We start from the raw sequence: 26573 nt of genomic DNA, 5'->3' as shown, positions 1-26573 counted from the left end.
GGCAGTGGTGGTAGTACAGTATATATTTGAAAATGTTATCCAAAACCGTATACTAATGCTGTAACGATTGTTGCTAGGACGACCACAAATCCTGCGCAAGCGGACCGATAAACTATATTTTGTTGGCGCACCGGATGGATATTCGACAGATCTCTTTAGATGTTCCGTACATGGTGGATGTCGTCCTTCCATTTAAGCATCTTAAACTCGCAACATCTGTAGACGTCGACAGGAAAACCGGTGAAATCTATTGGACGGATACTTCCGCGGATTGCATACAAAGGGCCACTCCGGATGGCAAAAATGTCCAAGTTGTCATATCTAACGAGATAGAAGCGCCAGATGGCATTGTTGTCGATTCTACAGGAAGAAAAGTAATTTTGTGTTATCTTTTGAGTACCATGGCACTCACGATACTGATTATCATTCGTTTTACAGATTTACTGGACCGACGGCGAAAGAAACAGCATAGAAGTTGCAGAACTAGACGGTAAACACAGAAAATTATTATTCCACCGAGACCTAGACAACCCTAGAGCGATAACCCTACACTACCATCACGGCTTGATGTTTTGGTCAGATTGGGGCAAACAGGCCAAAATTGAAGTGGCCCACATGGACGGTACCAACCGAACAACGCTAATAAGTGCCGATTTGGCTTGGCCCAATGGACTGGCAATAGATCGACCAAACGGTCGGTTGTATTGGAACGACGGGAAGCTCAACGTCATAGAGTCTAGCGATCTCAACGGCAAAGATAGGCGAACCGTCATGAAAGGTATTCCACATCCTTACGGGCTAGTGGTGGTTGGAAATCATATTTACTGGACCGATTGGAAGACGCAGGCGCTACATCGTGCGGATAAGTACACTGGAAACGATAATATCGTTGTTAAAGGGAAGCTCGAAGGTCTGATGGACGTCCGGTCAGTTCAAAGTGACAATATTGCCGAAAACGCTTGCGGAACTGATAACGGCGGCTGCAGTCACCTTTGCCTACGCAATCCTCATTCCTATACCTGCGCATGTCCTACAGGTAGGTCCAACGAAAGAGGGTTACTCCAATAACGTTACATCCGAAGGAAAATGTATATTTTGCGCGCATACAAACGCATTTACTCCAGTTGCTAATATATTGAATTATTTTTTTCGTCAAATGTGTCAAAATATCTTGACTTTACCACGTCAGTTTCGTTACCCACCTATCCCAGCAACTTCGAACATTTCTGGGATTTTACCGCACGGGTTTGAGTACAATCGGATGTTTTCGTTGATATTTTCCACGCCTTGAATTTCGACGTTTGTCAATTCTGACGGTGATGTCAGTGAATGTATTCTTGTTGTTTTGCGAAAGTGTACCCAGTGTAAGTACTGTACGCTACGGTCGTCGAAAAAGTATAGTATGCAACACGATCGGTAAACTTTTAAGTTACTCATTTATTAAACACTCGTGAATCATGCCGTTTATGGTTTATAATGGATCCGTGGTACAGTGACGCTTTCCGCACATTAAACCTTGAACTAACCTAGACAGTGATTTAAAATGTAATGATAAATGATTTTGTTTATAACTGTTTGTCCAATAAAGCGTACGTAAATAAAAAACGAACTTTACGAGATTTTGGTCTTTCAATTGCACATCTTTTATGTATCAATAAACTGACATTTCTAAAGTATTTTCAAATTATACTATTATTGCATATCTCTGTCTCCGAAAGGTAAGTTTTACTTTCAACACCTGCATATATGAAATACATCAAATTCAGTAATAAACTATTTTCTACTCCCTTCTCTAAAACACCCAATTATACACCGATGGAGTGTGCAGACAGTGTCATTTTACCGCGTCAGTTGCGTTTCCCACGGATCCTAGCCATTTCGGACATTTCCGGGATATTACCGCACGGGTTTGGGGGCAATCGGATGTTTTTGGAGATATTACACGGATTTTAGCTTTTATCGAAATTAATGCAAATTAATAGTATATTATGCAACAAGTGTGGTAAGGGGAATTTGAGTCACGAATTTATTTGGGACGAATAGAGCAAGTGTTTAATAAACGAGTGACTTAAAAAGTTTAGCAAACGTGTTGTATTCTACATTTGTACGACCGTTAGTTTTCGGTACATTTTTGCACAACACTGATATGACCGTCAGGATTGACAAACGTCAAAATTCAAGCCGTGCGGTAAAATCTCCGAAAACATTCGATTGCTCCAAAACCCGTGCGGTAATATCCCGGAAATGTCCGAAGTGGCTCGAATTCGTGGGAAACCAAACTGACGTGGTAAAGTGGTGCTTCCCGCACGCTAGATCAGTGCGTAATTAGGTATTTTAGAGACGGGAGTAGAAAAAAATCTTTTCGAAAGATGTTCTGTAATTTAAAGCTGCATTTTATTAGAATACTAAATTATAAATACAAAAGGTACTAATACATGGTACTAAGTTAAAAGAAAAAGCCATATTACCTATTGGAGCACTGTCGGAAGCAGCTACTGAAGCCAAAAATAAGGAATATAAATTATTTCGACTAAATCATACTCAAAAAATATCTCGTGCAGTTCAGATCCCTTAATAACAGAATTAAGAAGACTGTCGCCAAAAAATATAAGTAGTTTGCTGAATGCAGTTCTATTTTTGTTAGATAAATATTATAAATATTATTAAATTTTAATTATTTATTGTTGAAATCTCGCTTTTAAATATCCAGTTACTTTAGCTAATTTAAAATTAAAAATAAATTTTTCTATAATGTAATTCGATTTTTTTTGTTGAATTTGTGTGGTGTTGTTTGTTTATTATAGAGAACTGTGGCATAGAACACGTGTTTCTTCCCCTCCGTGTTACCAATCAATCCTTGTTTAAAACCACTTTCGTCCCCTCCTAATTAAATTAAAATTAAAAAGTGATTATGCATTCGTAATTTTTACTGGGGTCGTTGCTTATTCTATTTGCAATTTTTTTTCCTTCTGTGAATCTAATCCGGTTTGCTTTGGATGTACGTTATACCATTGGGATTGGTCCAACAACCTCATTGGATTGCTCATATACAATGTTGTATTGTGATTTTAGGTCTGGCGATATCGAAAACCAACGAGAAACAGTGCGAACCGATTCCGAGCACATTCCTCCTCTTAGCCACGAGATATTCCTTAAGTCAGATCAGTTTGGACACCCTCGATGCGTGGGACGTAACCTTGCCGATCGTAGACGAAATGAGCAACGTAATTGACATCGACTATCATTGGGACAAAAAACTATTATTTTACACTGACATAGAACGGAACGTGATCCAGAGCGTGTCCATGTTGAACATGTCGGACGTAAAGACCGTAGCAAGGAATAATCTATCTGCACCCGATGGCCTGGCGGTAGACTGGATAGCGAATAACATATACTGGACGAATACGGGCAACAAAATAATAGAAGTGGCACGTTTGGACGGGTCCAGCAGAAAAACGGTTATTAAAGATTACCTACACGATCCGCGATCGATAGTGATCCATCCAAAACGGGGTTACCTCTATTGGACCGACTGGTTTATTCCCAAGATCGAACGGTCCCATTTGGATGGGTCTTCTCGTAGACGTTTGGTGGATAGCGACCTAAGTTTTCCAATAGGACTCGTTCTAGACTTTGTGGGTAGGCGATTGTACTGGATCGACGCGAGATTGAATGCGGAGAAAATCGAAACGACCGACTTCCACGGTAAAAATAGGATCGCACTGCCTGTCCAGACTACTCATCCGTTTTCGCTAACCCAGGTAACAACCATATAACTCATAACATCCTTGAATCGCCTCTGAATCTATACTAAAAATTTGAATGAAAAAAATCATTAAAAGTCATCATTTTTGGTATTTAAAAAATAATAGTGACTTTTTATAAATAAAGTTTCCTATTTCAAATAGTAGTAGATTTCGCAATATTCACAATAAACCGTTTTTCAGTTGCAAAAATGCTAAGTGGCAACATGCAAACATGGCAGAAAAAAGTCCATCGAACACAATGGCTCCTATTATTTACTGCCGTTTCAAAATGTTTTGTAAAATCCATGTCTCATAATTAAGTGGTTAACACATTTTTTTTTAAACTTATGTTATATATCTAAAAATGCAACAAATTTAATGAAATAAATGTCGATATTTTCTGAAAGATATTCAGAAGGACAAAAACCTACAAGAAACCATATTTTAAACGAATAATAAGCAAATATTTTTTATGAAAACTTCGAATTATAAACGTTCTTTTTAATTTGTTGTTGTTACTTTTAGTATTTTCTCCATTATTTAGTATTATTTTAGAAAAACGTTTTATAGACTTCAGATTATTTTTTTTTGTATTAGATAAAAATAAAAAATAAATATGTTATATAGCTGAAATCTGTCAAAAATGTATTCCAAACCTTCAAAAAAGCAAAACAGTGACGTTTCTGTGGCGCTCGATTGTCACAGCATTTTTAAAATCAAAAAAGGTTTTGTTGCTAATATTTCGAAATTGACAAGTTTTTTTTAAATAGACAACCTTATACAGTCACTGGAATATGTCAATTTGAAAAAAAAAGAATTATAAATTTTTTCATTAAAATTTGTTCTATTTTTTTTTTGTCACACTGTATTTATTTATTTCCAAACCATTAACACGGACTGCTAGCTTAGATCCCTTTCTATAAGGAAATCAATCCCGAATACACAAGAAACGCTTTCAGGCAGAGAAATTGATAGATATATTTAAACCGCAGGCGTACAAATAATATGTAACTCCTATAACATATACAAAAGCAACATAACTAACAACTAACAATCACAAGAAACTTTTCGTTCTCAATTTTTTTTTCAAACTTTTTTATTGGCCCTTTTTAAGTGCATTTGCTCAACGGTGATGTCAATACTTGATAAGTCTGTTCTATATGTATATTTGATATGCAAAATTCGAACAAAAAAATTGTACAGAATATTCCTCAAAGTTCAATTTGTCCTAATTATTTAAGTCTGACAGAAAAGCCTTGAACATTTTTTTTGTTGCGTATTTGTGTTTAGTTAAAAATCTACTGATTTAACACAATTCGAAAACTTTCTTGGTTCGTGTAACAAAGAACACCCTGTATAGTTTTTGATTCTTATTAATTCTGCCATGTCAGATAAAAATATTTGCGATTATGCCAAATTAAAAATCGAGAGTATTAGAAACAGGCGGTAGGATCTGGATCAAATTTAAAATTATTTGAAATGTCTCACGAAAACTAGTTTATAAATCTATCTGAGTCAGACGGAGGCATTAATTATTAATAAGAAGTTAGAAAGGGTTTTGAACGTCGCAGTTATATAGTTAAATGTAATAACAATCATCGAATCAACTCGAGTGTCGAAAACTGGAAAGCCTGAACCAGGTTCAAACAGAGGGCCTGAAAAACCTTACTTTGCACAAACGTTTCTGTAGTGATATAAAGAGCGAGTCAAATAAAAAATTGGACACAAGGAAATAGAAGACTTTCGTAATGTTTCTTTACCTAATTGCCAAATTGACCGACGATGCGAGTCGGAGAGAATGAAATCGAAAAGATTCGTTTCTTACTTACCCGACGCTCTTTTTTAGTTTGAAGAGCATCTTTATTGGACGGATTGGGACACAAAATCCGTGCTGAGAGCCGAAAAGACCACCGGAAAAGATCAAATTTTGATTAGGTCTCAGTTACACGCGGCAATGGGTATAACAATGGTTACCAAGGAAAGGCAGCTTTCGTGGAATCCATGCGCTGTTGATAACGGAGGCTGCACCCACTTATGCTTTTACCGTCAAAAAGGTTACACTTGCGGATGCCCTGACGAACCTACTTCAAATTGCAAACGAAGTAATAGAGTTATGAAAGAAGTATAGTTAACAAAACTGTAATGCGGTATGTTGCAGCTCCCGTAAAGGTAATTTCAATGACTTGTCCTCCGAAACTTTTCGACTGCAGCAACGAAGATGACGATTACGATGACGAAATGCTGTTGAATCACTACGAGACCCACGAAACGGATGATACCGCTGAATCGAACGTAGACACCCACACACTCACTTTTTACATAATGACGGTGGTTCGTTTTAATGCAGCTTTGGAATTTTAAGGGCAGAAACTTTGACATTTTTTTTTAGGTACCGATGTTGTTTTTCATTATATTGAGCATCGCGGTGATATTTTATCTTTTAACCAAAAAAGGAAAAAAGAATTACATGTACGGCACCAGTCGCAGTTTTTCGAATCCCAATTACTACTCTGCCAATAACGAAGCGAATACAGCCGCGAACAATATCGACAGGAAACAATTTATATGGAAAAGGCTGAAGTATGACAAGTCGCAGGCAAGTTCTTTAACACGTCAAAAGTCATTTGTACGGGTACATTTTTATTGGTCACGTGTTTAAGAATTAAATAAATTTCTTTCTTTGATGTCGTGTTTTTTGAAGATTTTCATTCTGCGAAGTTTTTTCTGTATAGTTTATAGAATAATAGCACAATTTCATATTCCATATTTTCATTAAGCGCAGAACTTTTTGAAATAAAATAAATTTAATTTTTCAAAGAAACTTCCACAGGCCAATGTAATACTTTTTACAAAACATCTGGATTCCTCCTCTGTCGTTTTTTGCTGAGTCGAACTTGCCAATCATCCTGTTAGCTTCTTCAAAGTTTGACTTCGACTCAGCAAAAACCGACGCAGGAGGAATCCAGAAGATTTGAAAAAAGCAAAATAAATTTAATTTAACATAATTAAAGTTTTGACAGAACCTTCTCAATAATATTATAAAATCATATATTTTTTGGATCAGGAATAAATTTTTTTCAGTCATAATTTTGACATCGAACCTTAACAAAAACCAAAAGGGATATTCTTATTTTGCCTATTGATGCTGCCCGCATGCTTGTCGTCACCGAGTGCCAAGAAGTGCCATTAAAGAGTGCAGAAGCGTGGGGAGAGAAGTCGACAATGTCTCATATGCTCATATAACTCATTTCTTTATAAATTTTTGGTCGTTTTAATTAAGTTATCATTCGGCTGCAAGCGTGGGTACTATTTTTATGAAAACTACTGTTTTGGGGGCACGAGTGATTTTCCTTAATTTCCGGGCATCCAAGATACAGTTAAAAAATGATAGACTGTAGCAAACTTGTCATTTTCTTGTATGACACTATTATTTCAGGAACGAGTTTATGAGGAGACGGTAGGACCAGGCAGTCCCGAAATAACAAGCTTAATTCCGACAATTTTAACGCCGTGCAGCTCGAATTGTGAGACGGTAACGCCGGAAATGGAAAGATCACCTTCGGTAACTCCCCTCCACAAGACGGACGTAATACCCCCACTCTAAAACTGGTTCCGTGAAGACTATAAAATGCAATGCGCTATTTCAGGCAAGACGAATCTTCGCTCCGATACCAATTTGTTGTAAATAGATAAAAAGCTGTCAAATTAAGATGACTGACAATAATTATGTAGTTAACATCAGACTGTCGCCGCTCATTAGAGGTTAGACGTGTTTAGACCGGACTTAAAGTTACTCTGACGGCTTTGAAACTAAATAATGAACCAGACGCAGTTTTCTATTAAACGTCAAATCAGTCTTTATCTGTATGTTATTTGCAATTGACAGGTGAGCAATTTGTTAGTCAAATTTTAAATGAAGGAGCAGTGAATCAAAAGATTCCAGTCTGAAAGAATCTTGTTTACATCAATGCACTGACTCCTGAACAAGCGTTTAGCTTCTGGTATAATGATGCTGGAGTTATAAGAGAGTAATAAAATATCAGTAAATAAATGCGTTTCAGCTGAGTTCCCTAAGCAGATTTTGTTACCCTCTTTTAATTCTGGTGCCAATATACAAGCAATTCGGTATCCACCAATAAACGTTTCACCGCTTGATAGTTGAAACACACCACAACTGACCAAAAATTAGTAATGCATAATAAATCCTACATATTTAAATCATTTACACCCGGCCGTCATTGTTACGACTGTACTGTGATTGAACTGAACGAAATTGCATGTACCAGAATTTAAACGCTTTAAAGTATTTAATGACGTTACTGTGAAAGAGTTCCTCTAAAAATTGATCTGGTTACATCTGCCTAGCTTCCAATTGTTTAATTTAATTTAACGCCACGCTAATGATCATTTGCGTAACAATCAGGATTTCGTACTAACAATAAGCTGCAATGCAAATATTGTCCTACTCCTGACAACGTGGTCAAAGATTTTAAAGAATTTGCCGCCTTGGCAGAACGGAAAACACCTACTAAAATTTATACGTTTTAAAATATGGAAGTATCAATTGCACGAAATTATTTTGCGTGAAAGCACATTCTCGTTCTTTTTATTGCTAACAGGACCTCCGATAAGGTCTTGGTATAGTGATGTCCTCATCATTGCTATAATTGATATAATTATCGGAGCTTTCAATAATTTTGTACATAGTTATTCCTTTTCTTTAGGGCAATATCGTGCGTTCGCTAAGTTTTTAATAAATTTTAAAAAATATAAAATCATTGTTAGCTCCTGTCGTTTCAATAATTTTTAAATATATTACGAGACGATATTAATACAATAATTAATTTAATATTATTTAATATTATATTGTTAATGTTGGTTTTTATGTTTACTTATAGCACATATCTTTAAAGGCACTTTCAAAATGTGTGTTATGAAACACGTTGCTAATAATATGGTAGACATATCCCTTTTTTTTTCGTACTAACAACTATTATTAACATTAGGACATCAGAGCTAAAAAAACTATTGGACAATCAATCGCTTGTTACAAATATATTAAAATTTGTATTAACTGCCGATGGGAAATTTATGCCAAAATCAAAATTGTATCAATATTATTCAATTTTAATATAAGAAAATTAATTTTAGAATTTTTTGGAAATTTTTTTTAATTAGTTCAATTTTAGACTCAAATTGTGGGATCGATATACATTAAAAAAATTGTCCAATAGTTTAAGCCAATCTCAAATAAAAAAAATATTTTTCTAGTTTAAACCTTCGTCAACTTGATTCTAAAAAATCATCAACCACCTGAAAACCCAAATACCCAAAACATTAAATTACGTATTAAAGCATAAAACTATTGGTATATTGGAAATTTGCCTTATTTAACTTATTAAATCAATAAGATTTTATTTGTAATTCCAAATCAGATTACTAAGTTTGATTAGAATTTCAATGCACGAATGAAAGTGTGTAAATTTATAAGAATATTTTTTATATATTCTAGTATTTTAAGACTGACCGTAAGAATTTACGCTAGGGTGTGAATGGAAATGTTTTTAAATATCTTCTAGGAGATATTTATTTACATGTTCCCGTTGAGTTGAGAATCTTTTTTGGGTCGATGAAAATTTGCATTCGTCTAGTTCAGCAGTCTAGGGCTCAGTCGCTGGACTCAAACGAACCGTATTTCTAGGGCATATTTAAATGAATTGAATATGGTGTTCCCTTTCGTATATGTATATGTATCCATCCCGAATCCGAATAATATACCCAAACTTCGCGTAAATTAAATGTAAAAAAGTATATTTAATTGACGCCATTTAAAAATAAATTGTATTAAATTTACTAGCTCAATATAGCGTCATCTAAACGACAGCTCAACTATTTATTTTTGTTAATCAAAAACACCAGAGAAAAGTAAAAATATATCACTTTTTTAGGACTAAAATGATCTTTCAAATTGTGTATTAATTTCAATAATGAAAGAATTAACATATATATGTAAGTTATAGCATGTATGTCTTAATATGTAAATGTTTTTAAATAAATGATAGATATAAACGAAATTATATATAGAATTTATGTTATAATCTAGATAAGATGTCCTTGTAGGTCATGAATCTTATCATGCCTCCGGTGAGAACCATGATAATAATAAATAAATTTTAAATGTTTTTGTTTGGCTTTAATTTCACCTTTCAATGTATCCCTTTAACTTTTTCGATGTTATGTCCCACTTACATTGGAATTTGAAATTATAGTGCACTATATTATCAATTTTGACAGAAAAAAACAATGTTCTATATGTAAATTAACAATTCTGAGGAATAATTTTTCCTACATCGAAAATATAAAAATACAGACCCAAATTTGTTGCAAGAAAATGATCATTAACAAAAGTTAGGACTGCTCGTCATTGACTTAAAACCAACCGCATCCTAGTCTTTTAGTTTTCAAATGCTCATAAAAAAATGATATTTTATTTTTATAGCTAACTAACAAAATTTTAATATTAATTTCTGTTTTTTTTTTAAGTTAAAACTGGTAATGAATTTTGAAATAAATAATCCATAGATGAAATGAAACAATTGGCAAAAATTTACTTACATTAGAGAACAATTTAAAATTTGAATCTAAAAATGAATCACAAGTCTTAAAAAGTTCCGCTAGTCTCATGTAGAGGGTGATACAGTGTGTCAACACATTTCTACAGATGTTAAAAAGGTTGTATTCTCGGCTAAAGCATTATTTTCTTTTATTTTAAACATTTGGGAATTTTTTAAACATTTGGGGATCCACTTGACTTATTCGAATCAAATTTCCATTTATTGTGAGCCCATTTATTGGAAATTTACAACGCAACAATGTGTAAAAAAATCGTAATTTTGTGTTAATTTGCCAACGTACCAATGTGTCTGCCATGATGTTTTCAGCGTCGTTTTGAAGAAGCAGACTAAAAAGTTTTTGGGATAATGCTGATTGTTTTGCCACAAATTACGGGAGAACTGGTAATAGTGCATATTAATATAAATTAAATTTCTGTTTTTAATTTCAACGGGATAATGCCAAGTCATTTTTCGCGATAAAAATCGGATTTGTTAACCATTCCAATATGAAGGACCGTGTTCGCCATTGTGCATGCAGTTAGGTTCTTAGCATTTAATTTTGTTCAACGTTTTCCAAACTATTGAAATCATTTCAGGTTTTTATGTGGGCCACGATTGTGTAGGTCCTAAAAAAAATCTGTAGTGTTTTTGTCAAATGACAATACTTATGAGGGAGTGTCAAAAAGTTGTCATTAAAAAACAAAAAGCTATCTTTGTTGTCAATTGTAAGAGTGACATTGGCGTTGGACATTGGCATCACATGCATCTTTTGTTAGCATGATAAAAAAGATTTCTCTACACCTGTAATTTAATACATTTCATTACTATTAATAATTGTATTATTTCATGCAGTAACAAAAATCAGAATGGTTGTGGATGTACATATGAGGCCCTTTAACACCTTTAAAATGCAACCAGCCTGTATGACGCCCAAAGAACTCTCTGAAAATGACGATTTGGCTACTTCTCTAGTTTTGGATCCACATTTAGGCTTTACTACTCACAAAATGAATATACGATACAGGCCTCTCAAAACCAATACATCAGAACTTAAAAGCATCATAATAGAATTCATTAAAAACCAGAATTATGAAAAGACTTACGAGAGAATCTCAAGTGGCGAATGGATACCTAGAATTAAATCAAAAAATCAACAGCGTAAGCTACAGGAACACGTAAGTTTGATGAATAATAATTTAAATATTTAAAAAGTTTGTTTCTATTAAAATTAAAACAATTAGGATGAGATTATGTATAGATCTTTATATTATATAATGTGTCTAGTCATGTGTCCTATACTAAATGTGCTAAACTGTGTTCTTTTTTATTTACTTGGAAATATAAAACAAGCTAAATCGAGCTAATTATTGACTTTTTTTTTCATGCAGTAGGTCTATAAATATAAAAGCATTTAAAGGGGCAAATTTTTTATTTTTCTATTTTTCTGTTCATAAAACTCACGCGACAGATTTTTTTTCACCATTCTCAACCCCAATGGTAAGTTATATTCCCACAAAAGTAAATCATTTATTTAGAGTTTTTTTGCGTCTTTTCCATATGATCAGCGGATTAAAATTGTGGAACAAATGTACGATTTTGAAGACTCTCAAGCCCAGTAGTAGTAGCTTGTAAAATAAATATTTGACCAGCATAATTTTTATATAAAATGTTTTTTTTTACATTTTTGCAAGAAACTTCCACAGGTTGCTGTGTTTGCTTTTTGCAAATGATGTTGAGCAAGTTTGATTCAGCAACAATTAACTCAGGAAGAATCCAGAAAATTTGTAATTACTTTTACATCTTTTCAATTGCAAATATTGTTCACAGTGGAGCAATATATGTTTTATTTAGTAATTCAAAAAAGAAGGTTAAACTGTAGCTGTCACACCCAGAGCAAATACTGGATTGGAGCAAATTAGATGTTCCGTTTGTTATTATATTGGCACTGGAACATTAATTCATATATTCCATGAAATCAGTATGGTCGTGCTATGCTTATAAAATACTCATTAATTTGTTATATTCTAACTTAATGTTGGACTATTGCTAAATACATGAAAAAATTATCAATTGAAAAGTCGAAGAGAAATCTTTAATATTTGCTTCTAGTCCATCATTCTTTGCTTTGCGTAAAGTACTTATCTTTTAAAATAAAATTACTGTTAACTCCAGCAAAGTATAAAATTATTAGGGCTTTGGTGACGTACTTTTGAGAAATTTGTATTAAGTGTTGTATTATTATTTATTATATTACTTAATTAGTCTTTGGTTGTAGTCAATCAATATTCTAACAGTGTCCGTTTATTGACAGATTTATAGGTATCTTAGAGTTTTTGACAAGGATTCTGGATTTGTGATAGCCCCTTGTTACCGTTATTCCTTGGAAGGTCAGAAGGGTGCGAAAATAGCAGCGACGCGAAAGTGGTACAAAAACGAAAAAATAGAATGTCTTGTTGGTTGCATAGCCGAACTAACGGAAGAGGAAGAAAAACAATTGCTTCAGCCTGGAAAAAACGACTTTTCTGTAATGTATAGTTGCAGGAAAAATTGTGCGCAACTATGGCTGGGTCCCGCCGCTTACATCAATCACGATTGTCGGGCAAACTGCAAATTTGTCGCTACGGGACGAGATACAGCTTGCGTCAAAGTCTTGCGGGATATAGAGATAGGTGAAGAAATCACTTGCTTTTATGGCGAAGATTTCTTCGGCGATAAAAATTGTTATTGCGAATGTGAGACTTGCGAAAGACGCGCCACCGGTGCATTTGCTAGAGAAACTGAACACAAAGAAGAAAACGGCTATAGCTTGAGAGAAACTGATAATAGACTGAATAGGACTAAGCATAAACCACAGGTTATCAGCAAAGAAGATCCTATGAAGTGCAGTGAAAGACTAAGATTGCAAAATAACAAAATTGTCACTCTGTTAAGTATGAAGGAGCTCAGGCAGAAGGGACTTACAAAATATGATGCGGAAATGTTGATCGCGCAAGGTATTACTTTTCTTTATACTGTTCAAGGTAGATTTTAAGCACATGCCAAATTCAATGTTCTATTCAAAAATATTTCTCAAATTGCAATCGGCAAAATTTTCATTTTTCAGCTAGATTATATTAGATAAAGATATTTCAATTAAATTACGATAGTTAAAATCAGAGGTCTAAAGGGTTTGCACTAAAAAACAAAACAACAATCTGGCCTCAGTTAGTCCACTGAGACTCTAAGGGATTCATTCATAAATTATGTTGCACGACCTTGTGGAATTTTTATGAAGTATTTCTCCGTCCCTCCCACAATGTGTAACGTCATATATTTGACAATATTAAATTTAAACTTGTTTGTTAAGTTTTTTATTAGGGTTGAAATGTTAACTTTTAATTCCTTAGATTTATGTTTGCAACACCAGTTGTATAACTCGTCCTCCATCTTTGTCATATAACCTTATCTAACAAAAATATGATTGCATAATTTAACTCTCTTTTAAACCTTTGATGATATATAAATCACCTGTCATATGTAGTTACTAATAGTTAAAATTGTATGTTTTTTTGTAGCAACGGCACGTTTTTTTAGTGAAATACTGGCATAGACGTAAGCCGCCTTTGCAGGCATTTCTGTAAAAACGGTGTATGCTACTGTTTTTCAAACGGAGATGGACTAGAAGTTAATTTTTGCCCTTTGTATTAAAACGCTTGTAGCACAAATAAAAAGATTTTGTTAGTTGTGCTTAAAATATATGTGTATTATATATATGTATATTATGTGTAGCGCTTGACCTCTTCTCGCATTGGCAGGTGCTTAAATACATAAGTTAACAAGTTATTTCAAAAGTATTTTGTCAATTTAAAATCAGCATTAAAAATTTTAGGTTGTAAATTTACAGATATAGGGGAGTTTCAAAGTTTGAAACGAGCGAGCCGTAGCAGTTCGAGTTTAGGCGCGAATGATAGGGGTACCCGATTCAGCGGTAAAAGTTCTGTGATAAATGAAGAGCCAAAAAGCGCGTTTAACGGAATTAGCTCGCGGACCACGCGGTTACTGAGACGGCAAGCCCAACGAGCGAATCAAGTAACTTTGGATCGAAACGCTTAGAAGCGGGGCATTATTTACATTGTGGAACGTTTTAGGAACTTATGCACTCGTCCACTCACCACAATATATCGCGGTCGAATTTACTAGATGATCTGCACAGCAACGCGAGCAGTTGTACTAGCACGTGTAGCGATAACGATCCCGTTTGTGAAGCCACGCAACAAAACAAAAAATTTAACGACAGCCATGAAAGCGGGAAATTGAGTAAGTTCAAATAAATAGCAATTTGGTTGACTATTTTTCCCGTTTTTTTTTTAACATTTTAATCTATATATAGGGTATTATTTAATAATAGTAATTTAATATTTCACAGGAGGATTCCCAATTATTTTTGAGCTAAACAAATAATAGATATGTGTGGTCTAGAGTGTTTCGTATTTGAAACAGGGTATAAAAACATTTTTTTTCTTCTGCATAATTTCCTAAATAATGCCCATCTTTGAGCGAAAAATAGTACCTGTGGGTTTGGCGATATGAGAAATTTGAATGTTTCATTTTCGAATTATAGGATATCACAATTTAATTTTTATTTTGGTTTTTTATGCATCATTTCATAAATAATGCTGACCTCTGCGTGTTTGAAGAAGAACCAGTATTATACTCAAAATTTGTGATATTGTGGCAATTTCCGTCAACACTATTAGGTGTTTGCCAAGTCGTTAGATAGCTCCCCATCTTTCTTAATGGTCTTGTTTTTTATTTACGTGTTTATCTTAGATATTAAATGAAATACGGAATTTAATGTCAAGCGAATAAGTTTGCTCAGACGTAAAAAAATCAGGGAATATATCCATTAATCACAAATTAAACGTGCAAAGTATCAATCGTCGATGTCAATCGGTTATAACAAAAGGGGACAGGAAACCTCATATTGACTTTTAATTTGTTTAATGTTTACGTCTTTACTTGATTTGTACACCAATGATGTAGTTAAAATGTGTTGAATTTCTGCCTGCTAAAAATATATCCAAATCGAGTCAGCAGTTTCCGAGAAAACCAGCTTTGAAATTGTTCTAAATTTTAGTGGTGTGTTAATTTTGATGCGAAGGATATTAATGAGATTTTTTTAAATGGTACTACTCAAATTACGCAGGAGAAACAAAAATAATACTTTGACATTTTCACCTCGAAACGAGACACACCTTTACAGTAAATTTTTAATTTAAAAATTGCCTAGAAATCATTAAATAACTCCCTGTATCTATCTTAGCTAGTCTATAATATATATACTGATTATTATTCTACCAAAAAATAATCTTCATATTTTTTTGCTGAAGCCCTTAATAGGCACCATCTATGCAGCCGCTTAAAAGCTAGTATCAAGCGCATACTTTAAGATTTCTTTCCTGCTTTTAACAGGTGAGGCCTCAAAACAAAAAACTTTGAATTCAGTCACTTGTAAAAACAACTAATCAAATTTTTTAATACTAATTATAATAAATCAATGCTTGTGTATTTCGTAAAATACAAAAGAGTATTCGGAGGTGCATCTTTTCTTTTTATTAGAGTAAAATCGTCACAGTCCATATTATCGAAATACTTATGTACAGGCACTTGTGATGAACAGACGGGGATTAAATTACGCAGTCATAAATGCTTAACGGAGTCGTTGGAGCGTGTTCACTCAAACGGAGAGCATTCAAAAGAGGAAGCAGACGCAATTAGGTGCACCCAGTGCGATGGAATGAATAATAATCACGAAAGCAACTCTGTCAAGGGTGGGAGAAATTTTAGGCGGACTACACGAAATTCTAACAGAAAGTATTACAAAGTGACCCATCAAGACGGTTACCGCGGAGATACTGTGAAAAACGATATTTATGAGTTCAATGATGATGAAGCGTGTGACGATACCTTAAGCCTTCGAAAGAAAATAGATGTTGAGTGTGAACAGTCAAAACTAAAAGACGTCAGCAGTGATAATTTGGAAGTCAAAGCTGAAACTCACACTACCATCGAACATAGCAACTGGCATGTGGAAACAGTGAGCATATTAATACATTTTTCTTTCAAATTATATGTATAATAATCAATTGAGATTTTTTAAAAGTTATTTGCAGTGGTCGATGATTTTGTTAAAATGTGTTTAAAATGTCATCGGGCTTATCCTAAAGGTCTGTTCTAAATGCAAAGTATGTCATATTGAAAATATGTAAATGTTCAAAATTATATATAATTTAGAAAATACTTTCAGTGTAGAAGCCGAACATTTTAAACCTTTAATAATAATAATGATACATAAAAATCTTTTACAATTTTTTGTAGTTTTAAAAAATTTGGAAATCCAAAAAGACAAGTGTTTTACAAACAGAAACAAGTATTTTTAATAACTGATGGTGTTAGCATCTGTTGATTGGTTTATCTATCTAGTTTAACGACGTTGTGTCGGAGCCACCACCAGATTGTATTCAAAACACGGAAAAAACCCCTGAGAGGTGCGGCGGTCGCGTAAAGCTTACGCTCAGAATGAAAAGAAGTCCCGTATTGGATGAGGTGATCGAATCTGGTAATAGCCTGAGCGATGAGTTTTTTGAGCCCGAGTATGAAGTATTACGGGTAGAGGGCGTTGAAGATGACGAAGTACAATACACACCTTATTCTCATAGGAAGAAACGTCACAAGTCCAAGGATAGGAAAAGGGATCGACGCATTAAGGTAATAACGGAATCATTCTAATTTAAGTAATTTTTAAATTCGTCAGTAGTAAAAAATACTTCTTATATGACAAAATTAAAAAGTCATCCAAAACGCACAAAAATTAATTTCTAGAATGTAATTTGGAAGTTTTTCTGAAAGCATGTGCATTAGACCAGTCTCTCAAAAGGAAATATTGAACTTAATAAAAAATAAAAATTCTAATGACCCTGATGGTGTGCGTTTTGTATTATTCAAAAAGTGTGCCCACTATATCCTGAGTCTATTAATCTCCTTGATAAATGCATCATTGGCGGAGAGAGTTTTTCCTACAGCCACAGCATTCTGCAGAATATTGTCGTCCAATAGCAATCACATCATGTTTTGCTAAAATATTTGACCGATTATTTAAATTAAAACAAAATTTTGACTGAGAGTCAGCACGGCTTCAGGGATATTTTGTGATCTTAGCAGGGCGTTTTACTGTATGAACCACGAAATTCAAAATACGGAATTCGTGGAATAAGTCTGAACCGGTTTAGAATGTTTTTAACAAATCTTATGCAGTATGTTGAAATAAGGCAATCTCTTGAAGACAGAATAAATTAAGCATTTGTATTGCTAAATAGCTGGTTTAACACCAACGAACTCTCTTTGAATGTCCAAAAAACAAGTGTGCCAATATTCAAATGCCCACAAAACAAAAAAAAAATCTTTCTGTGAATGTTCACTTGGCCGGGGAGACGGTTGAAATAAAAAAGCACGCTAAATTTTTGGGACTAGAACTTGACGAACCCCCATCTTGGGAAACTCAATGCCAATTACTTTCTTCAAAGCTACCTACTTATTGTTTCCTAATAAATAATATCTGTTTACAAATCCCAAAAGAAAGGCACAAGGTATATCGCTTTAGTGTCGCCAGGCCCCTCTTCAGGGAATTTAAAATACTGCCTTTAAGGTGTATATACATATTAGAAGTCTGTTTATGGATGTATGAAAACAAAAATAACTTACAAAATTTCACGACTATAATACACATAACAAAGATAGTTTCTCTATAAAAAAAAATAGGCTAGAATTTTCTAAAAAATATTTTACGCACACCGGCTTCCCCAGAGCTAAAAAGCAATAGTAATAATTAAATCGAAACTAGAATTTTTCCTCCTACAAAACTGTTTTTATAATTTAAAAGAGTATTTTACTTATTAATGTTTGTTATCACTATATTGTTGTGCTCTGTCACATATTTTTATTATATACATTTTTAATGTAATCTATAGTTGGTACCTAATTTTGACCTACTTGATGAAATCCATAATATACTGATTGTATTCTAAATATCTGCGATAATAAAGATATTGTTGTTATTATTATAACTCTGGAGGACTTTTTTGAGATTACCAATTAGAGTATGTTTATATAATCAGATGGAAGAACAGCAGATGGAGAACCAAGAGGATGAGACTGTCGAAGAAGAACTGCCAGCTTTGCCCATGAAACGGCTTAGGCTAATATTTGGTAACGAGAGTCATACCATTGACATACCGTCCACCAGTACTCACTGCGAGATGTGATTAACGTTTACTTTGGTTTGTTGTACAAGAAAATCATCGCGAGAATCCGAACCTGGTGAAAAATTCTGCTCGCCTGACTTTAATTTTCATTTATTGACTAAAAGTTAAACGTGACTGACTTGGGAATTTTATTTATAAAAAAACAAAATAGGGTCTGGGAAGCGAGTTTTCATTTTTCACACTTTTTTGAATTTTGCAAATTTTTGTTTGGTTATTTTTAAAAATTCAGGTAACAAAATATTAATTCAAAATATGTTTAGTCTTTTCGCCTATTACCTTTAAATATCATATGCACATTACAAATTTGATAAAGAACTACAAATTTAATTCTATTATAATTTAAAAATTGCTGCCCCACGGTTTTTGCCATATTAGCAGATATGAATTTATAATGATTTTCAGTTTCAAGTATGAAAATGAATCAAAAAAGGTGATATTGCGAGGAAAAAACAAGTCCTTTTTATTTGCAATAACTGCGTAACCATGTTTTTTTATACTTTTAATATAAAAAATGCATTTTATGTAACTTGCTGTGAGATACTTTGTTTGATTTTTGGAAGTGGCTGTTTGATGTTGATAAACCAGATTTATTAATTTGATGCATTACCAACTCACTTCATAGCAAATTCTGTGCTTGGTCAAAATGAAATTAGAAGTGAACGACGACTTAGGACCAAGCAGATGAATGCCATTTTTTTAGTATATTTGCATTACTTTTTTTTCAGAAATGTGTCCTGTTTTTTTAAACTTTAGTTGTCATGGATTCTTTAGCACCTACATATGTGGTCGTTTCAAACTTGAAAATAAATCTCCACATTTTCAAAAACATTGCCCTTTGTTTTAGGCCATTACTGCAGTTGTTCCCACTGTTTGTCGTGTTTTTTTTTTTGTATCCAGGCACAGGTTTGTTATTTATGGTTTTCTTTAGTATATTATTTAATTAAGGCTGCAAAAAAGATAGTGAATTATTTTTTTAATTGTAGCTATAAGTAGCACGTATTCGATGTAAATATATACACCATTTTATTTATTTCCAAAATCGTATTTTAGGTGAATTTAATGTTACTTTTTCTCATTCGCGTGTCTATTATTTAGTGTCACATGTATGACGTAAATGCAAGAAATGCTATGTTGGTATTGGACAACATTCTAGGTGGTCCATTTAAATATTTCCTTTACAATCATGTAATGGGATTTGCCAATTTAGCAATTCAAGTACTGCCAGATAGGAATACACAGATTACATGTACAGAAACAAAGATTTCATAAAGTTAAAATACAAAGTATTTTGTCCTGTTTGGCAACATTGCTATACTAAATCTTTAATGTGTTGTTTCTGGCATGTACAAAAAGAATCTTGTTAAAACATGTTTATTGTTGAAATTTAATGAAAATGTTCCCTGTAAAAATTAGGGTTTCTTTGTATATAAATGTAATGTAAATGTTAAGTGCAAAAAGATGTAATAAAAATTTCTTTAGTTTTTTTCATGCGTCAAGAGGAGCGTATGTTGTACATTTGGCTATTTTGTATTTAAATGACATTCACAGAAACTTTTATTCCATTCAAAATGTTGTTCCTAGTATCATCTTTATAATTTTCTGCGTCCACGGTCAATCATTCTCTGTACTTTTAAATAAACAATTTTTTAGACAACTGTTTCCACGTTTTTCTTCCTTTAGATTTCTCGCAAATATTTTAGTTCATGCATAGATATTCTTGACAAGTCTGAGTACTCGAATAAGGATTTTACATTTATAGACGCTAATACCCACATTTTTGTTTGACATGTAAAAAAATCTAAATAAAAAAGGAGAGGAAAACGAATGTTTTATCAATTTCAGGTCCTTATAAAGAAAACTACAATATGTTTATTAATATTTACTTGCTACTGTAAATATTGCAAAATATCTTGCGCTCTTTTAATTTTTTCCTCTTGAACAGTTTCTCCTGAATTTTGCTCTTGCTCTACTATCTTCAAGGCTGCATCCAAAACCAACTGCCTGGATTGCCCTTTTGCCCCGCTGAAATATTCCAACACAATTTCCCAAAATTTCTGAGGAATTTTATCGGAGTCAAATAAATTTTGTTGCAAATAAATTTGTCTGAGTTTTTCAAATTTCCATTGGGAGCGGCAATATTTCCAATTTGATAAGTAATTTAGTGCTTTTTGTTGAAAGTCTAGTTGCACTTTAATTTTTTTCTCCTGTATTAACTGAGCATGTTTTTCGCGCTTTTTCGACCTTATTGATTCCTTTTTTGGCTTTTGAACAGCTTTTGAATCTAATTTAATATCATTGCCTTCTGTTTCCATATTTTCTGTTACTTGCTCTCTGTCTTGTATTTTTTTGTTTGAAATTTTAATATGCTTTGCTTTTTGATCCACATCCAAGTTATCTAATTTGTGCTTTGTTCTGTTTGTTTTAGAGAGTGAAGTGTTACCACTGCTGACAGGTAATTGCATATTGATATTTTCTGTTTTGAATTCACCATATTTGAATTGCTGTTGTAGGATTTTTTTCGCACTATCTTTGGTTACCACTTCGTCGTCAAAAGCAATTACTTTTGACTTCCTTGCTCTGGTTTTAATTTTTGATTTTTCTATCATCTTGTATTATGTTATTCACTTCATGTAAACAAGTTTTACTCATTAGGTTAGAAGCATAGAGAAAAGTAATGAACTGTTAACATCTGGGCCAGCAATCAGGATTAGTTGATTTTTGACAAAATGATTGTAGCAGTTTCAGTTAGTAGATGTAATGACATATTTAACAAGTAAGAAACTACAAAATTTCTGCCAAGTATAAAAATTACAAATCGTTAGAATTAACAATCATCCTAATCACTCCCAATTTTTTTCAATTGACTAACAAAACTAAAAACGAATCTTGCGATTTCTACACGGAATATGTTCAACCAATATTCTGCGCCATGTTTTAATATTTGAAAGAAAATAAGAAGAGGCATAATATCCTAGCCTTAAAAAATTTGATTGTTTAGAAATCGGCTTCAAAACATGAAAATTACAAAATTATTTAATTTACATCGGATTTGGAACAGACACGTCCCAAATAAAAGATTTCAAATTGGGATTGACTGCAATTTTAATCGCTTGAACAACAAACCAATGTTTTATAGAAATTATCATGAAAAGCAGGAAAACAATAGCTCGCGTTACCTGAAGTTTCCTTCTCTTATGTTTTTTCTCCCTGCTTTATCCATTGCAGCATGTGAGTCGGTTACAAATTTTTCAGAGAAGACATTTTTTAAAGCTGTTCAAAGAGGCATTGAAAGCGAAGTAATTAGGTAAGCCAGGCACTTGTAAAACAGCTTGAGGTTAATACATTTTTTGTCAGTCAAATTGAAAGAGGTGTCAATGTAAATTGTCGCCATAAACTAGGTTGGACTGCTCTTATGGTGGCCTCGGTTAGTGGAAACTACGATATGGTGAGAATTCTTTTAGAAAATGGGGCTGAACTGAATACGGGGGATAATTATTCCAGTGCAAGTAAAATAGCCCAAGAGCAAGGAATGCATGCAATTGAAGGTTGTAATTTTTATTTTTACATGAAACCAAAATTGCCAAAAGCCATATTTTAGTTGTCATGATTAGGGAAGATGAATTTTCCAGCATTCTTAACAACAGAGCAAATTTTTTGGGCTTTACTGCATTGCATTATGCAGTGCTAGTAAATTCTTTAGATATTGTAAAATTATTGATAGAGAATGGTGCTAACCCATGTATAGAGAATGATTCTGGTCATATGCCAGTGAGTTATGCTAAAGAAGGCCCAATGAAGGAATATTTGGAAAAACAGACAACAAAGGTAAATTATATAGAATCAATCATATATAGACAAAAACTTGTACTACATAAGTTTTTCAAGTTAACAATATAATATATGCATTTGTTAGTATGCAGAATTTCTTAAAAACAAAGAAATAGAAGAAAGAAGGAGATTTCCATTAGAAGATAGGCTTAAACAGCATATAGTTGGACAAGAAGGAGCTATCTCAATTGTAGCGGCTAGTAAGTTGTAGATGTGTTGTGTAATATTAATATCTGACTCTGAATTAATGTTTTGAACACTTTTCTGTGGTTTAATTTTCTGTTACATTAGACATTTCCTCTCAGCTGTTAGAAGAAAGGAAAATGGCTGGGCAGATGAAGATCATCCAATTGTCTTTTTATTCTTGGGCTCATCTGGTATTGGAAAGACAGAATTAGCTAAACAGTTAGCTGCTTATATACACAAAAATAAAAGGGACTCATTTATACGTTTGGACATGTCTGAGTTTCAAGAAAAGCATGAAGTTGCCAAGCTGATTGGTGCACCGCCTGGATATATAGGGCATGATGAAGGTGGCCAACTAACCAAAAAATTAAAAAAATGCAGTGATGCTGTAGTTTTGTTTGATGAGGTTGAAAAGGCTCATCCTGATGTGTTAACTGTATTGCTCCAGCTGTTTGATGAAGGACGATTAACTGATGGACAAGGAAAAACAATTGAATGCAAAAATGCCATTTTTATTATGACATCCAACTTAGCTAGTGAGGAGATCGCCCGTCACGCCTTGCGTTTAAGAGAAGAGGGTGAAAAGATTAAAAACCAGAGGTTAATGGCTAACATTAAAGGTATGGAGGTGGTAAATAAGATATTTTGTTTTCAAATTAATTATTTATACAGGGTGTCCCACAACATGACTGCTATAGCTTGGGAGTGTGTTGCCAGGGTGATTTAAGTTAGAAATGTCAAATGAACATATACCCGGAATTGACATTTGACATTTTTAACTTGAAATCACCCCAGCAACATACTCCCAAGCTATGACGGTCAAGTTGTATGTGATCTCACTTAAAGGAGATTTTGTAGAACCAAGCTATTATTTTTTAATTTACAATTATTTTCTTTGAGACGATCCAACGAATATTAACTGCTTTTACAGATGAAAAAACGTTAACTGACAATATTGTGATTTCAAGAAAATTCAAAGATGAGCAAGTAAAACCAATTTTAAAGAAACACTTTAAGAGGGATGAATTTTTGGGCCGGATTAATGAAATTGTGTATTTTCTGCCATTCTCTAGGCGTGAGTTGATGGAACTTGTGGATCGAGAGTTAAAATCATGGGCCAAAAAAGTAAGCTACATATTACTAGTACTACCTAGATGACGTTTGCCTACTTTCACACCTGAAAACTTTTATTAATACAGCAGCGGTTAAATTATAAAAAGGTTGCATCAAAACTAAGACATTCAAAACTTTTCTGGATTTACTTTGTCCATTGTCAATTTTGCATCATTTATGTTTTTGATAATAAGTTTTTCTATGAAAATGTTTACATTCGATTTTTAATCAGTGACATTTCATTTGCCGGTGGACGCCTTATTGAAGCCATTTGGTAAAAGGACAAGGATACCACCAGTACTTCAAAGTGAATGAACTGAAAGGAGTCTGCCATGACAGACAAATTAGTTGATTGCTATTTATCTGGTATTTGACTTTGAATTTTGATTTTCAATAAAGTTCGATTTCTTGTAAAACAGAACACTCTTATTTAAATTGTTCTGCTCTGTTAGATTTTAAATTAAAAAAATCGCTGATCTCAGTATAAACCCTGCATCTGCGTTGATTGATTGATTGAGTATTGATTTAAATATAGGACTTCAGTGGATGTATATTAGATTAACATATATTAAACAGAAATTAACAAATGTAACTTTTTTCTAACTTAACTCACACTGTATTGTGATATGGTGAGCCTTTTAAATTGACCATCCTGTATACAAATTTAAGTCCCTATTATGTTTAAATGTTCAAAACTCGAATGATTTGCTGCATTTACTACGTATTTCGTGCAGGCTAATTTTATTCGTTACAACAATATGTTTGTTCAAATTTATATTTTTGTTGCATGAGCTACCATACAAGCGGCTAGTTTTTTACTCGTAATACGTTTGTTTTGGTTTAAAAAATTAGATGCGCTTGAAAATTAATTCCAGAATTGTTTAAAATTATTTGGGAATTTTAAATAAATGCAATATTCTACAGTTAATGACATAACACACCTACTTTAATAAATTTTAAGCTAAGTTGGTAAAATTCTAAGGTATGTGTATCTCAACTCAGTACAAACAGGATTAATTAATACTGAATGCTAATCATCGCATCTAATCAAATTGTTGAAAATCATTTCTCCAAACGTCTACCAAACTTCTAGCATTAGGTGTAATTTGAGTTGATGCATACTGCGCATGTGCGAACAAATAATTGTCAAGCAGTTCGCGTTTTATTTCGGAATTTTTAGAATCGTTCACAACCAAAATAATCAATTAGGAATTGCAAATTTCTAAGAATCCTCATTAAGAACTATGATAATTTTATGATTAACGAATAAGAAATGTTCGATAGTTCTAGTCAAACATAAGGATTATCCGTGAAGGTATTCTCCGATGGTGGTGCTGCAAAACGTAAACAAAAGTGCTCCTTTTACTTGCAATCTCAATGTTTACACATAAACATTCTTCCTGAATAAGCGGCAATAAAGTATTAGTGATTATTCATCATATTTCGTGGTATGTGGTTTGTGAAAAGTGACGGATAAATACCATTTTTATCGTATTTAAAGTGTAATGTGAAGGTCGGAGTTTTGTAGAAGGCGAAGCATTATAAACAGCAAAACATCTAATTTTAATTGGATCTACTGCAGAAACTTAAATTTGAGCCAATACGCATGACGAAAGATGCTAAATTGATGAAGTCAAATTTTTCGAAACTATCTATGCCCATTATAAAGACTGTTAAACAATTTTGAATTAGTTTGGGGGCACAATTTTTAATATATATCAAAAACAAAAATTTGAACAAATGTAATAAAAGCTTCTTTAACGTCGCGATGTATTATTTTGTTTGCTACTTTCGTATTAAATTCATTTGTCTTTCTTTCGGTTTCGTCGAATTCTGAATAATTCGACTTTTTAAAGAGTCTGATAATTTTTTCCTATAAACTCGAATCCTTTTATAAATTTAGGCAAAGGATAGACACAAAATTGAGATTAAATGGGACAGAAATGTAGAATCTGCATTGGTAGACGGCTACGATGTTTGCTACGGCGCTAGATCCATCAAATATGAAGTGGAGAGGCGGGTTGTTAATCAGTTGGCGTCCGCCTACGAGAGGGGCTATATAGACAAAGGCTCAGTGGTCCAGATTGTTGCAGGGTGGCCTGACAATTGTGATTCGCCGGAAATTAAATTAAGAGTGAAAAAAAGCGGGGTTAAAGATTATGTAGAAATTCAAAGCAATGTGATACCAGTTAACCATAATACATCATCTTTTTGTTAAGATTGTGTATAATTATTTAAATTTAGATAGGTGTTGTTGACTTTCCACAGTAGTGGAATAAATTGGGCAAGCTGATTTTAACTTTGAGTTTTATTACATGTAATCATTTGGTACAAACTGAATTATAAGGACAAAATCCTGCACTCGCATCGCAGACTATAGGTCGCGGACCATGAATGACACGGATCAGCAAAATGTTTAAATTCTCTAACAAGTGTACTTTCTATATGTTCCTCAACTTCTGTTTAAGAAAAAACATCAATATCCTCTAGGTATTTTTGAGATTTATGAAATGAAGGGCTCCTGTGTTGAAAATTTGAGTTTGCGCCCTTTTCACTGGGGAAATAAATTTAATGCATCAAACACTTAAAATCAGCGTCTTAAACCTTGTAAGTTTTTGATTTATTGATTTCTGGAACCTGAATAAAAATACTTTTCTTTAACAAGATTTTATAAATAAAACACATTTATAAATAACATACTGATAGCTGTTTACTCGTTAAAATAAATATGTATTTGCACGACATATAACATTGGACATAAAATATAAATAATCAGATAACCA

The 26573-nt window shown here is 33.3% G+C and overlaps 4 protein-coding genes across 6 annotated transcripts in view; 3 read left to right on the top strand and 1 right to left on the bottom strand.

Moving 5' to 3' along the window:
• LOC132705270 (low-density lipoprotein receptor-related protein 4-like) overlaps nucleotides 1-9074 on the top strand; it is a 31739-nt gene extending 22665 nt beyond the window's left edge. Inside the window, exons 17-23 of the mRNA XM_060675760.1 lie at nucleotides 78-374; nucleotides 439-1036; nucleotides 3073-3764; nucleotides 5596-5851; nucleotides 5908-6080; nucleotides 6139-6345; nucleotides 7186-9074. Coding sequence (XP_060531743.1) covers nucleotides 78-374; nucleotides 439-1036; nucleotides 3073-3764; nucleotides 5596-5851; nucleotides 5908-6080; nucleotides 6139-6345; nucleotides 7186-7353 — 2391 coding nt within the window. The 3' untranslated portion in view covers nucleotides 7354-9074. The remainder of the gene's footprint in view (nucleotides 1-77; nucleotides 375-438; nucleotides 1037-3072; nucleotides 3765-5595; nucleotides 5852-5907; nucleotides 6081-6138; nucleotides 6346-7185) is intronic.
• Nucleotides 9075-10494: 1420 nt separating this feature from the next.
• On the top strand, nucleotides 10495-20159 carry LOC132705629 (histone-lysine N-methyltransferase Suv4-20-like). Of its 2 annotated transcripts, none has more exons than XM_060676336.1 (8): nucleotides 10495-10765; nucleotides 11216-11538; nucleotides 12675-13356; nucleotides 14247-14431; nucleotides 14491-14659; nucleotides 16006-16439; nucleotides 16826-17110; nucleotides 18517-20159. In XM_060676336.1, the coding sequence occupies exons 2-8, from the start codon at nucleotides 11230-11232 to the stop codon at nucleotides 18661-18663; spliced, it is 2211 nt and encodes a 736-aa protein (XP_060532319.1). In that variant the 5' UTR covers nucleotides 10495-10765; nucleotides 11216-11229; the 3' UTR covers nucleotides 18664-20159. The 2 variants fall into 2 exon arrangements, with proteins under 2 accessions (XP_060532319.1, XP_060532318.1); XM_060676335.1 differs by having other exon boundaries at nucleotides 14232-14431.
• Nucleotides 20160-20529: 370 nt separating this feature from the next.
• Nucleotides 20530-21285, bottom strand: LOC132705632 (uncharacterized protein C7orf50 homolog). The gene has a single exon (XM_060676341.1). It carries the CDS (start codon nucleotides 21267-21269, stop codon nucleotides 20550-20552), a length of 720 nt encoding a protein of 239 aa, XP_060532324.1. The 5' UTR covers nucleotides 21270-21285; the 3' UTR covers nucleotides 20530-20549.
• Nucleotides 21286-21677: 392 nt separating this feature from the next.
• On the top strand, nucleotides 21678-26149 carry LOC132705630 (mitochondrial disaggregase-like). 2 transcript variants are annotated; one of them, XM_060676339.1, is made up of 8 exons: nucleotides 21936-21967; nucleotides 22018-22108; nucleotides 22165-22208; nucleotides 22262-22488; nucleotides 22577-22691; nucleotides 22797-23297; nucleotides 23609-23802; nucleotides 25694-26149. In XM_060676339.1, exons 3-8 carry the CDS (start codon nucleotides 22193-22195, stop codon nucleotides 26006-26008), a joined length of 1368 nt encoding a protein of 455 aa, XP_060532322.1. In that variant the 5' UTR covers nucleotides 21936-21967; nucleotides 22018-22108; nucleotides 22165-22192; the 3' UTR covers nucleotides 26009-26149. The 2 variants fall into 2 exon arrangements, with proteins under 2 accessions (XP_060532320.1, XP_060532322.1); XM_060676337.1 differs by having other exon boundaries at nucleotides 21678-21967; nucleotides 22018-22208.
• The last annotated feature ends 424 nt before the right edge of the window (nucleotides 26150-26573 follow it).

Source organism: Cylas formicarius, unplaced genomic scaffold (assembly GCF_029955315.1).
Source record: "Cylas formicarius isolate icCylForm1 unplaced genomic scaffold, icCylForm1.1 PGA_scaffold_7__23_contigs__length_41026272, whole genome shotgun sequence".
In the NCBI taxonomy this organism is placed as follows: Eukaryota; Metazoa; Arthropoda; class Insecta; order Coleoptera; family Brentidae; genus Cylas; species Cylas formicarius.
The sequence above is the reverse complement of the archived record's forward strand: the minus strand, read 5'-3'. Positions and strand labels throughout refer to the sequence as shown.

Coding starts and splice junctions, on each gene's coding strand:
- LOC132705630 (XM_060676337.1), top strand. CDS start 21,678: ATGAAAATTACAAAATTATTTAATTTACATCGGATTTGGAACAGACAC. Junction 22,692..22,796: donor TATCTCAATTGTAGCGGCTA/GTAAGTTGTAGA, acceptor ATTTCCTCTCAG/CTGTTAGAAGAAAGGAAAAT. Junction 23,298..23,608: donor GTTAATGGCTAACATTAAAG/GTATGGAGGTGG, acceptor CTGCTTTTACAG/ATGAAAAAACGTTAACTGAC.
- LOC132705632 (XM_060676341.1), bottom strand. CDS start 21,269: ATGATAGAAAAATCAAAAATTAAAACCAGAGCAAGGAAGTCAAAAGTA.
- LOC132705629 (XM_060676335.1), top strand. CDS start 11,230: ATGGTTGTGGATGTACATATGAGGCCCTTTAACACCTTTAAAATGCAA. Junction 11,539..12,674: donor AGCGTAAGCTACAGGAACAC/GTAAGTTTGATG, acceptor GTTTATTGACAG/ATTTATAGGTATCTTAGAGT. Junction 14,660..16,005: donor CCATGAAAGCGGGAAATTGA/GTAAGTTCAAAT, acceptor ACTTATGTACAG/GCACTTGTGATGAACAGACG.